The sequence below is a fragment of the Agelaius tricolor genome, unplaced genomic scaffold (genome assembly GCF_023055355.1).
Source record: "Agelaius tricolor isolate 1412-34295 unplaced genomic scaffold, bAgeTri1.0.p SCAF_2, whole genome shotgun sequence".
In the NCBI taxonomy this organism is placed as follows: Eukaryota; Metazoa; Chordata; class Aves; order Passeriformes; family Icteridae; genus Agelaius; species Agelaius tricolor.
This window is the reverse complement of record NW_027269262.1, coordinates 74,569,463-74,580,658: the sequence shown is the minus strand read 5'-3', so window position 1 is coordinate 74,580,658 and position 11,196 is coordinate 74,569,463. Positions and strand designations below refer to the sequence as shown.

General features: G+C 41.7%; 1 protein-coding gene across 2 annotated transcripts in view; it reads left to right on the top strand.

Moving 5' to 3' along the window:
- The first annotated feature begins 328 nt into the window (after positions 1-328).
- The window catches only part of DPY19L4 (dpy-19 like 4), a 33,881-nt gene continuing 23,013 nt past the window's right edge, over positions 329-11,196 (top strand). For both annotated transcript variants that reach the window (XR_011678373.1, XM_071421577.1), the window contains exons 1-7: positions 329-827; positions 4,418-4,525; positions 5,472-5,596; positions 6,298-6,388; positions 8,072-8,193; positions 9,053-9,198; positions 10,867-10,990. Coding sequence is in view for 1 of the 2 variants with exons in the window: in XM_071421577.1 (XP_071277678.1) it covers positions 695-827; positions 4,418-4,525; positions 5,472-5,596; positions 6,298-6,388; positions 8,072-8,193; positions 9,053-9,198; positions 10,867-10,990 (849 nt within the window). In the remaining variant the exon portion in view is untranslated. The remainder of the gene's footprint in view (positions 828-4,417; positions 4,526-5,471; positions 5,597-6,297; positions 6,389-8,071; positions 8,194-9,052; positions 9,199-10,866; positions 10,991-11,196) is intronic.

The following is an 11,196-nucleotide window of genomic DNA, read 5'->3' as shown; positions in this document are numbered from 1 at the left end:
GAAAAGGCCTCTGAGATCATCGAGACCAATCTCTGACCAAACACCACCATGTCAACTAGACCCGGGCACCAAGTGCCCCGTCCAGTCCTTCCTTACACACCTCCAGGGACACTGATTCCACCACGTCCTAGGCAGCCCGTTCTAATGTCTAATCAGCCTTTTTGTGAAAAATTTCCTCCAGATGTCCAACCTAAACCTTCTCTGGCACAGCTTGAGGCCCTGTCCTCTCCTCCTACCCCTGCCCGGGAAAAGACGCTTCCATGGCTACAACCTCCTTTCAGGCACCCGTAGAGAGCCTTAGGGTCACCCCGAGCCTCCTCTTGGCAACGCTCTCTGGAGGCCCGGTCCCTCTGGAGCGGCACCAACCGCGGCGGTTGGGGCTGCGCGGCGGGGCGGGCGGCGGTGCCGCGGAGCTCCCGCACGGGAGCCCTGAGGCCGCCCGGCAGCGCCCCGGTGCGCCCCTGCACGTCCGCTGTGCCCGCTGTGCCCCGGAACGCCCGGTGCGCCCGCTGTGCCCCCGTACATTCGCTGTGCCCCGGTGCAGAGGGGCCCGGCGCGCCCGCTGTGGCCCTGAACGTTCGCTGCGTCCCGGTGCGCCGCCGCTCGGCTCCGGCCGCCCGCCGCGCTCCGCAGCCGCAGTTCCGGCGGTGGGAGGAAGCGCGGGGCCGCTCCGCTCCGCTCCGCTCGCCGGGGGATGCGGGAGCGCTCCCGCCCCCGCGGCCGGCGGGAGGCGGGCGGCGGCGCGGGCGGGGCGGACGCGTCGCCCCGCAGAGAGCGGCGGGGGGAGCCAGCGGCGGGCTGCGGGCACGGGCCGGCCATGGAGGAAGGTGAGGGGCGGCTCCTCAGGCCGCGGAGCCGGAGCCGGGCGGAGGCGGTCGGGGACAGGCCAGGCCGCGGGCTCGGGCCGGCGGTGTGGCCGCCCCTCGCGGTTTGTGCCAGGGCACGGACGGAGCTGAAGCACTGGGCTGCAGGACACAGGCGGCCTCCCGGGCCCAGCCCGCCCCGGCGGCCCCTCGGGCCCCAGCCCAGCCCGAGGCAGCCCGTCCTTTGCAGCCCCAAGAGGGAGGCCGGGCCGCTCTCTGGTGGACTTGGGGTCTTTTTCTCTTCCCTCGCCTGGCATTGTCTGTGGGCAGAGCGCCCGGGGCAGCATCTCTGGGCTCCGTGGATGCTTCCGTTAGTGTGCTTTCTCTTTGGGCATCCTTCCGTATGTTTTAGTCAGTCTTCTTTCTCGTTTCGTTAAGTATTAGAGAGCATCCAAAAGAGGGCTGCGAAGGTGGTGAAGGGCCTTGAGGGGAAGCTGTATGAGGAGCAGCTGAAGTCACTTGGTTTGGTCAGACTGGAGAAGACTGACGGAGACCTCCAGCTTGCTCAGGAGGGGAAGAGGAGGGGCAGATACTGATCTCTTTTCTGTGGTGACGAGTGACAGGACCCGAGGGAATGGCCTGAAGCTGCGGATGGAGGGTTTAGGTTGGTAATTAGGAAGAGGTTCTTTACCCAGGGGCGGTTGGGCGCTGGAACAGGCTCCCCAGGGAAGTGGACGCAACACTAAGCCTGATAGAGTGCAAGAAGCGCTTTGACAGTGCTCTCAGGCACATGGTGTGATGATTGAGGTGTCCTGTGCAGGGTTAAGAAGTGGACTTGGATCATCTTCGCAGGTACCTTCCAATTCAGTGCATTCTGAGATTCTGTTTCATTTTAAGCCCCTACACAAACATTTTTCTCCATGTCTTTTCAGTGCAAACCCCCTTTTTAGGGGTTATGAGATGGCATTTAGTTTTCTTGGAGAAATCAGCAGAAATAAAACTGTTAATAGGTACTCAGAAAAATGCAGAAGCAAAACAAGCATATGCAAATCTGTCCCATGGCATATTCCAGCCTCCCAGCTGTTCTCAGCAGGGGTACTTTCTGAGTTGCACATGGTTTCTGTATGTTTAGGAGTCTCCAGCTGCTTGTCCTCCACAACTGTGTCCGTATTCTTATGAATCTGTGCAAACTCTTGGTTTACAGAACATTCTTTCAGTAGGAGTGTTCTGCGTGAAGGTGATGTGCAATGAGCTGGTTCTTTTTAGCATGACTCATTAGGTTTGTTTGAGAACTTTTTGTATTAGAAAAGGTGAATCACTGCTCTCTATTCAGTGTGTTTGTGCACTTCACTAACTAGTAGACGTCTGGCATGTTTGTGTTGGTCATCCTCTTTTCTAGACTGAGGCATCTTCAATTTGCTTCCTTGTTCCTTGTATGGAAGCCATTGCACAACTTAAATCACCCTCATGGCCTTTCTCTGAATGTTTCCCAGCTCTATCTTACCATTCTTTAAATGAGAAGACAAAAATTACAGACAGTGCTCAATTAGTAGGTGGAAAGTAGATAAGTATAGTAGCACAAAGTAGGAATGAGTTATGTTTTTCTGCAATAGAAACACAAAAATAAGTGGAATGCATGTTTTCTGAACAAGAACTTGTTCAAACTGGGGACTTACAGGGAACTGTAAGTTCCCTGTAAGCAGATGAGAAGCAGATGAAAAATTATGTGCTGGATAGAGAGTTACTAGAGGCTGTGTCATCAGTTCAAAATTCTAGATAATTCTTAGTTGTTACCTTGTTTGACTTTCATATCACTCTGTTTGAAGGATTTGTTGAAGTGAAAACAGTGTTTTTCTTGTTTGTGGCAGCAGCAAGAAACAGAAGTAACTCACATCTTTTTGTGTTATTGCTTTGAGGCAGAATATGTTGAGCAGTCTTCAAAACCGAGGTGAAGATCTTTTGCTGATTGAGATGTTGTTTCAGAAGTAGAATTTTAAACTGTTACTTCCTTGGGAGCTTTCTCTTACTGCTTGAAATGCTATACTTTATAAGTTTGTTACACTTCTGCTATGGTTCACTTCTCTGCCAGAGAAGCAAAGGCCTTTTCCTCCAGTGTTCTCAGTGCTGTTGCTTTGGTCATAACTAGAATGACAGGGGCACTCACTTGTCGTTCCAAGCACATATCTGCCCACTTTTGTGATCTAGGATTTTCTTCCAGTGTGCTTTATTTTGCATGGTACAAATGATTTTTAACTGCAGTGCACTTGGTGTTTGCATTGCTGATAAACTTCTCATATACATGTCATGAAGAGATGCTGGTGTACGTTTCATTTTGGATTGGCATGAAGATAAATGTGATACTGAACACCCTAAGCCTTGTGTTGTTTAGACTCTTTCCAGTTCTTGTCTTGTTTAAGAAGGTAGACATTTTCTGTTCATTCATGAAAATGTTACCATTGAGATCTTGGTTTGCTCAGAATGATTTATAATTTGCTCTGTTAAGACACTGGTGTCCTATAGAGGCAGACATCACTTTAACCATTTATATTTCTCTCTCTAGTTTCTAACTTTTAGATTTAATAGCCGGGAATTAAAAGTAAACTGAATTAGAATTGAAGTAATTAATATACAACCAGAGTACTTAAAAGCTTTGTTGTGGGGTGTGGAGATTGACACTTCAAGTTTGAAATTGGATGGATTTATGAAGGAGCTGTGTTAAGTCCAGAGGAAAATTGGTGGCTGCAAAATTTCAAGCAATGTTGGACAGTAGGTCAAGCAGGAGAGCTAAAAATTCTGCAGCGTGAATTACAGTTAAATCTTTACATTACACTTCCAGAATGATGTAAATGTTGTGGAATATCTTTAATATAGGAATTATAAAATACTTTTTGCAATGAGTCTTTTTGTATTCACAGACCTGCAGTCAGTGAATTAGCCTCATTGCCTTTCAGACTGTAAAATAAATGGACCAGGACTTCAAATTGCTGCTGCTGCTGCTCACAAAAAAGTGAACAGAAGCCCTTGGTCTTGTGATGTGATCTATGTGACTGAACTAACTGGGCTTTTAAATTATGTGTTAGACTAAATATTCGTAAATCTGCTTAGTTCCAGTAGATCCAAAAGCAGGAAAAAAGTGATATTACATTTACTTTATAAAAGCCTTTGCCATATAAATAATAGGCATCTCAATTTAAAAGTAATGGACTAGTCAGTTTTTGTATTACACTGCTACAGCTGCAGAAAAACTAGGATGAGGAATTGGCACCAGTTTCTCCCAGTGTCTGCATCAACTTATCTAAACTACTGATTTTCTTCATTTGTGTTCACCAAATGGAATAAACCAGTTAGCTTCCAGTTTGGCTTTTGGGTAATCCCAGAGTGTGGCCTCAAGAGAATACTGTCGTTTTTTCTAAGGAATAACATAAGAATTGATTTCTATGGTGTTATATTATTATTTTAGTTGGGCATATGACGTCCTTTAATTGAGTCTTTGTCACATATATCATCCATGGGATTGAATCAGTAGCAGCAACTGGCTGCTACCTGCTGCTGTGTGGATTTCCCAGTGTGATTTTATGTATTGTGTTGCAATAACTTAAAAAAAATGTCTTCAGGGGCAGCAGACCTGCGACAGAGAAAGAAACAAAACTGCACAGAATCTGACAAAATGGCTCCAGAGGAGAGAAACAAAGAAAATTCAAAGCTGGGAAGGTCGCCAAAATGTAAGCTACAGAATTTTTAGCTGACTTTTGATTGTTTTTTTCATTATTCTCTTACATTTTATGGGAAGATATTTGTAGCACAGTAATTTATAACACACTTACTTTGAATTAGGTTTTTGAATATTTTGAGGGAAAACAGGCATGCACATTGGAGTTCTTTAATAATGACATTTTATGCGTTGGAGGGTGAAATGGTAGTCTTGGACTGTTTCAGGCTTGAGGAGGTAGAGGCAGGGGAGTTAAGAAATTTATTATTACTATTTGCATACAAATAAATATTTTTATTGTTTCTGGAATGATCTTCTGGTTGGAAGCTGATACCATGAAGTAATGGTACTGAAACAAGAACAGACAAAAAGTCCTTAGAGCTTTTCAAGAAACAGAACTAAAACTAGGTATAATTTTAGGCAAGTGCTCACCAAACTACCAAAAGCTTTTATGTTAAAAGTACATACTAACTCAAAGGAGATACAGGTGTAGTAGACACCCTTTGAATGAGTTTGGTAAAATTCAGATCCGTTTGTTCTTATATTCAAAAACAGAATGGAAAATAGAATGTCTCAGAAATTATGTTAGATGCAGTATACCACCTCTGTCTGTTAATGTCTTTAAGAAGTTTGTGGTGTTTTGGGTAGAATCTAGAGTTTGCTCTGTTTATCTGGAAGAGGCTTTTCCTTCTTGGAATTCATTTGACAACAAAGCTTGCTGGAGAAAATTTGCAGTGTAGTGTGTTGAATATTTTGTCTGTGAAATGATAACAACTGGGAAAGAAAACTACAGGACGGGAGTAACAAACCAGTTTTCAATGTATCTGTGCTGCTGATGGTATGATAATTCTCATGCCAGTAAGTTCACTTGTTGTTCAGAAGTAAGAGTCGTGTTTAGGCTGTGCTGTTTGTTTCTCAGTGCTCTGGACTATTTTATCTTTCCCACTGTTCATTTTCAGATATGTTAATCCAGCGTTTTGCAAAGCTTTTCTTTGGCTGTCTCGCGGCAGTCACCAGTGGGATGATGTATGCTGTGTACCTCTCCACATATCATGAACGGAAATTCTGGTTTTCCAGCAGGCAGGTAAAGATAAACTACTGAAACAAAAGTCAAATTGTGTCCTTGAAATCAAATCTGATCCATGTCATGTTGAAACTACTTGCAGTCCTGTGTCCTTCTGCTGAGGCCTCTGTCTTTGAAACAGCTTCTATTTGTCTTCTTTATTTTCTTTTTTTTTTTCCTCCTGCTAACAGTTGTCATAGTTTGTCATGCTTTTGTATGTTTTTCCATGTCACCCTTTATCCTTAAAATACCTTTCTAAAATATAAAAAAGTAACTGAAGCATACTGGGATTGCAGAAGCTACTCAACAGGAATATGTGTTGGGCTTTTTGGGGTGTTTTTTGTTTTGTTTTGTTTTTGGGGGATTTTTTGTGTTTTATGGTTGGTTGGTTTGGTTTGATTTGGTTTTCTTAAGAACTCCATTATTAAGTGAAGTATAGAAAGTTGAATGAAATTTGAGCTTGTGAATATGAAAAGATCCTGTGGATTTTGTGCTGACTTACAATGTGGATTTGAGTTGCTCTGATTCCAAGCATGTTTGCTAAGTTACAGAGAGTATTATGTACCTGGTAGAAATGCTGTGAAGATTAATGTTTTGTGGAATATTTTGAAGATGTACAGTGAAGTCATAACCATGTACCATGTTACAAAACTGGTCTATCTGGAAATATATTGTCTTTGGAAAGAGATTGCAGGAGATTAATTTCTTTTTTTTTTTTCTAGGAACTTGAACGAGAAATTACATTTCAGGGTGACAGTGCCATTTATTACTCATTCTATAAAGAACTGCTAAAGGCTCCTTCCTTTGAAAGAGGTACAAAACTCATTTGTTTTATTAGCTTTGAAAAGTCCTGTTCACTTTGAAGACAGTAAAAAACTCCTGCAGACTGGGGAGACTAATTTTATTCTCTTATGTAGGTATATTGGTCAGATAAATGAAAAACCACACACTGTCCTAACTTTTCAGTGCCTTTTCAAAAGCAGTATTTAACTATCCTGTATTCCAGCAGATTGCCTTTAATTGATACTCTAGGATAGGGTTAATAATACTCTTATTATGCCCTGTGTCAGAATTATCATTGGGTTTGCCTGTGTCACAATAGTGGATTTTTCTGCCATGTAAATATAATTTATGTTGAATTTGGGAATGAGGGATGAAAATAACTGTTTTCCATCCTCTGTCAGAAGACAGAACAGTTTCTGTCACAAGCTGATCCGCTCCATCCTGTCCCTGCCAGAAGTTTTTAATCTTGTCAGCTGTGATGGATAGATGCTGATGAGCACTGAGTGGTGGGGACAGAAAGGAACAGGAAGGAGAACAGACTGGGTGACAATGATCTCTCCTTCCTTTGTGCTCCTGCTCTTTACCCTGCACTGGGTAAAGAGCTCTGGGGCTCTCTGGCCCTGGGTCCCTATACCAAAAGGAAACTAAAACAGTGAAAAGAAAGAGCACTTCCATGCTTGTTCAGTGAGTTCAGAATGCAGTGCACTAGCATGGGACTGGAGCTCAGGAGAGAAGAGGATGGACTGCCCTATCTTGCAGTGGTCTGCCACTGAATTAGTTCAGTCCTTTTGTGAAACCTCACTGAAGCCAGTAAAACTAAACTTTGTGGTTAGTGTTTTATTGGTTGAACAGTTTCCCAGCTGAAATGTAGCACATCAGCAATATCTGAAGTCTTTGGTACACTGAGTGCCTCATGTCCTCTGGGGATATTGCCCATGCTGTGAGTGGGTGGACTGCAGGCCTCATTCAGGGATGCTGTCTCTGCAAACAGGTAGACTCGTGAACCCAGTTGTAAATCCTGAAAGACCTGGTTTGGCCTACAGAGAACCAGCTGCAGACCATACACCAAGATAGGCTCAGAGCTGGAAACAGTTGTCTGTCTGACTATTGTATTGTTTTTGAGGCTTTTGTTCTCCTCCCCCATATCTTGATTTGGGTTGGTTTTGCTCTTCTCTCTATTGTTCTAAGTATTGACAAGTCTTTTCTTTATTTATAACATTTTGAAATGATCTTGGAATGATCCTTCAAGTATGGCAGCTTCAATTCCACCTTAACCCCATAGAAAGGCACATTGTGTTTGGTGAAGGATTCTTAGAAATCTCAGAAATGCCGAGCTGAAAGGGGTGATGAGGCCATCATACCTCACATCCTTCTGGAGACAGGTTTAACACATCCTGCTCATCCCTGTTAGATCTCCTTAAGGTCTTCCTGTGAAGGTGATCTCTAGGAATGTAGTTCCAGGTCTGCATCAATGTGTTACTGAAAAGGCTGTGCTTCAGATGATAAGTTTTGGGCCTTCTATTTAAGGACTAGATGAAAAAAGGGTAATAGCTTTCTAGCTAGATCAGTAGGTGGAATGACATCTAACACAGAAGTTTCTCCTTCCTTTTAAACTAGGTGTGGTGAATCAGTCCCTGCCTTTGAATACACTTTAGCCTCTTTTAGGAACAGCAGTAGTAAGTGATTCCAGGAATAATTTTTTTTTGTCTGTAGGTGTTTATGAATTGACGCACAACAATAAGACAATATCACTGAAGACCATAAATGCTGTCCAGCAAATGACTTTGTACCCAGAGTTGATTGCCAGTGTTTTATATCAAGCATCTGGTAGCGAAGTATGTGCATTTTTCCTACTTTCTGTACTTGCATTATGATTGTGTCTCTATGTGTGTGTATGAGACTTTCTGTGCTGTATCCAACTAATACATACATTTTTTGTTGAATGAGTTGAGCTAAGGCTCTCACCAGGTCCAGATTCTCCTCAGTCTCAATTCTGATCAGTCTCTGGCATAGGACTTTGGGGGTTTAACACTAAGCAGTAACTTTTTCTCCTATTCTTTACTTCTACAGACTGCTTAGAAATGTCAGGAGTATTTGTGCTATCCATTAAAAACAGGAAAGTTAGTTAACTCCTTTGGAGTACAGAATTCTGTTAATAGTGGTACCTGTCTGCCCATTCTCATAGGGAAAAACACTTCTGTAGATGAACCTTTTGTCAGTTTCTACTCTACTCAGGCTTTGTTCTGCTTATGCTGTGTACTTGTGTCCGCTCTCATTATCTTTCCTTTTTTATTATTTACTTTTTTTGGAATCATTTTTGCCACATCTTTACTTCTTCAAGTTCTTCCCTTTTATAACTTCTACTAGTAGTCCTCTGAACTTCATATCCCACTGTAGGCATAGATTTATTAAATCTGACACATAGAGTGTTCAAGCTAAAGCAAATTCAAAAATCATGGCACTGGCAAGCTGAGTCCTGAAGTGTGCACTTAATTCACACTGCTTTGTTCTTCCCCATGTTTTATTTGAACCCCAAATAAAGGCATGCCCAGTACTTTTCTAAAATAGGAGGCATCTCTTACCTGTTTGTAAAGCACCTAGCACATTGTTAGCAGTAACAAATTGTAAATAGTAATAATTTCCAGCTTCAGCTCAGTTGCCACTATGTCTCTTCGTTTTTATTTGTAATTTCAGGAAGTTATTGAACCAGTGTATTTCTACATTGGTATAGTTTTTGGACTGCAGGGAATTTATGTGACTGCATTGTTTGTAACCAGTTGGGTTATGAGTGGGACTTGGCTGGCAGGAATGCTGACTGTAGCATGGTTCATTATTAACAGGTAAGAAAAACATCTTTATACAATCTAGTTTGTCAATAAGGAATTTTAAAATATTAGTGGATTGAAGTGATTTTAATTAGTGGATTGAATTGCTTTTATTAAGCTTTGTGTTCTCACTGTGAGAGCAAAATCTTATGGTGAATAGAAAACATTTCTAAGAGATTAATTGATTCTCATGATGATTTTTTTAATGGAAAGGCCTCCTGTTGTCCAAACCATCCACATTACCAGTTGAACTGACTTTATGTATGTGTGTGAATACAGGAGTATTCACGTACAATTTCATTTTTCAAAAATATTCCTCAGAAGGTTTAGTTTTGTGCTGATGAAGAATGAAGACAAATACCCAAAACAGCTGTAAAACAGAGCTGCACTCTCTGGCCAGCTCTAAATGTTGTGGCAGTTTTCTGGTAGCATAGAAAGAAATGATCAAGTTGCATTTTTTTGGTAAAGAATATTTGATTTTTTCAAAATCTTCTTTTTGTAGTGGGTTTTTCCTGCAAAATGATATTTTCTTAGATAATCTTAATATCAAGACTTTTTTATTTTAAAACAACTCACTTGGAATTCCCCTTATGAAGCCCCACAATAATAAGGAGCCTCATTTGAGCAATGAAAACCTATGTTCATGCTCTTGATTTGTCACCATGGAGCTCTGGGGCTTTCTGTGAACTTGAGAGCACTTGAAATAAAAGAACTATGGAGCAAAATGTTAAAGATATACCTTTAAAGTTGAACTGTTGGGAAGCATCTTCTAGGAGTGTGAAGTCATCATGACAGAATCTGTGATTAGTAGCTGAAAATACTGTTCATCAAGCTGGTGTGAACAGTGGAAAGTAGGAAAAATGGTGAATAAATCTGTAATTTTTTTCAGCAGTGAATAAGATTAAACAGTGTCAACAAAATGAAAGGTTTAGTAGTTAAAAAAGCTTTGAATATGCCTCTGTAAGAGGCTTCAGAGGAAAAAATGAAAGGTAATGCTTTTAAATACCTAAATGATAAAGGAGCTTGAGGCTCCTTTTTAAAGGCATAGTAGACACAAAGCAGACTGTGTACCTCTGAGACTGGTGCTTTTGAGTACATTTGAAGCGTGGCTTGTGCTTCTGAGTCACTTTAGCACTTTTAAAAACTTTCATCTACACCTCTAATTGTGTGGATACTGTCAAGTCATTCCATTAGAAAACCCTGCATGCTCCCCATCCGTCTATCTCTTGTTTTGCTGGGCAGAATTTTTCCCTTTAGACAAAATATTTGCTGCTGCTGCTGTGAGGGAGCACCAGTTTGTATCTTGTGTTGTGCTCAACTACCTAAATCACTTGTTTAAAACATATTGTATAAGAAATGAAAGGAATCTATTCTCTCAGTTATGAGCTGATTTTCATTGCAGGTCAGAAAAGGCTTGAGGCAGATTGTTTTGCCTTCAGTCCTAAAAATGCCAGCTAACATGGAAACCTGCTAAATGGATGAGTAAAGATTGGGCCTTTCATGCTGTTAATAAATTGGTGAACTGTATCAGCAGCAAAATTGTGTCAGTGTTACTTTGCACCAAAATCAGGAAAAGTTTGCTTGCAAGGCCACATTTACAACTAGAAGTGGCATTTAGGCTTTCCTTGATATTCTTGTACAACAAATATTTTAATATTTTTGTTTCTTTGTACTTTATTCTAGAACAGACACAACAAGAATTGATTATTCCATACCATCAAGAGAAAATTGGGCTTTGCCATATTTTGCATGTCAAGTAGCAGCTCTCACAGGCTATTTAAAAAAGAACCTAAACTGTTCTGCTGAGGTAAAGCAAAATTAGTTTTTTAATAAAGAGCTGTGGGTAAAACTGTACTCTAGGTTAGTTACTTCTGCTATTGTTGCCCTTCTGGGCAGAAAACAGTAGAAGTTTTGTTTCTTCTTTTCAAAAAAGCCAGTTGGATTTCACCTAGGCATGTGCAGTTTTTGCTAAACAACTTGTGCCCTACCTTATTATGTCCCCAGGAGGGTTCA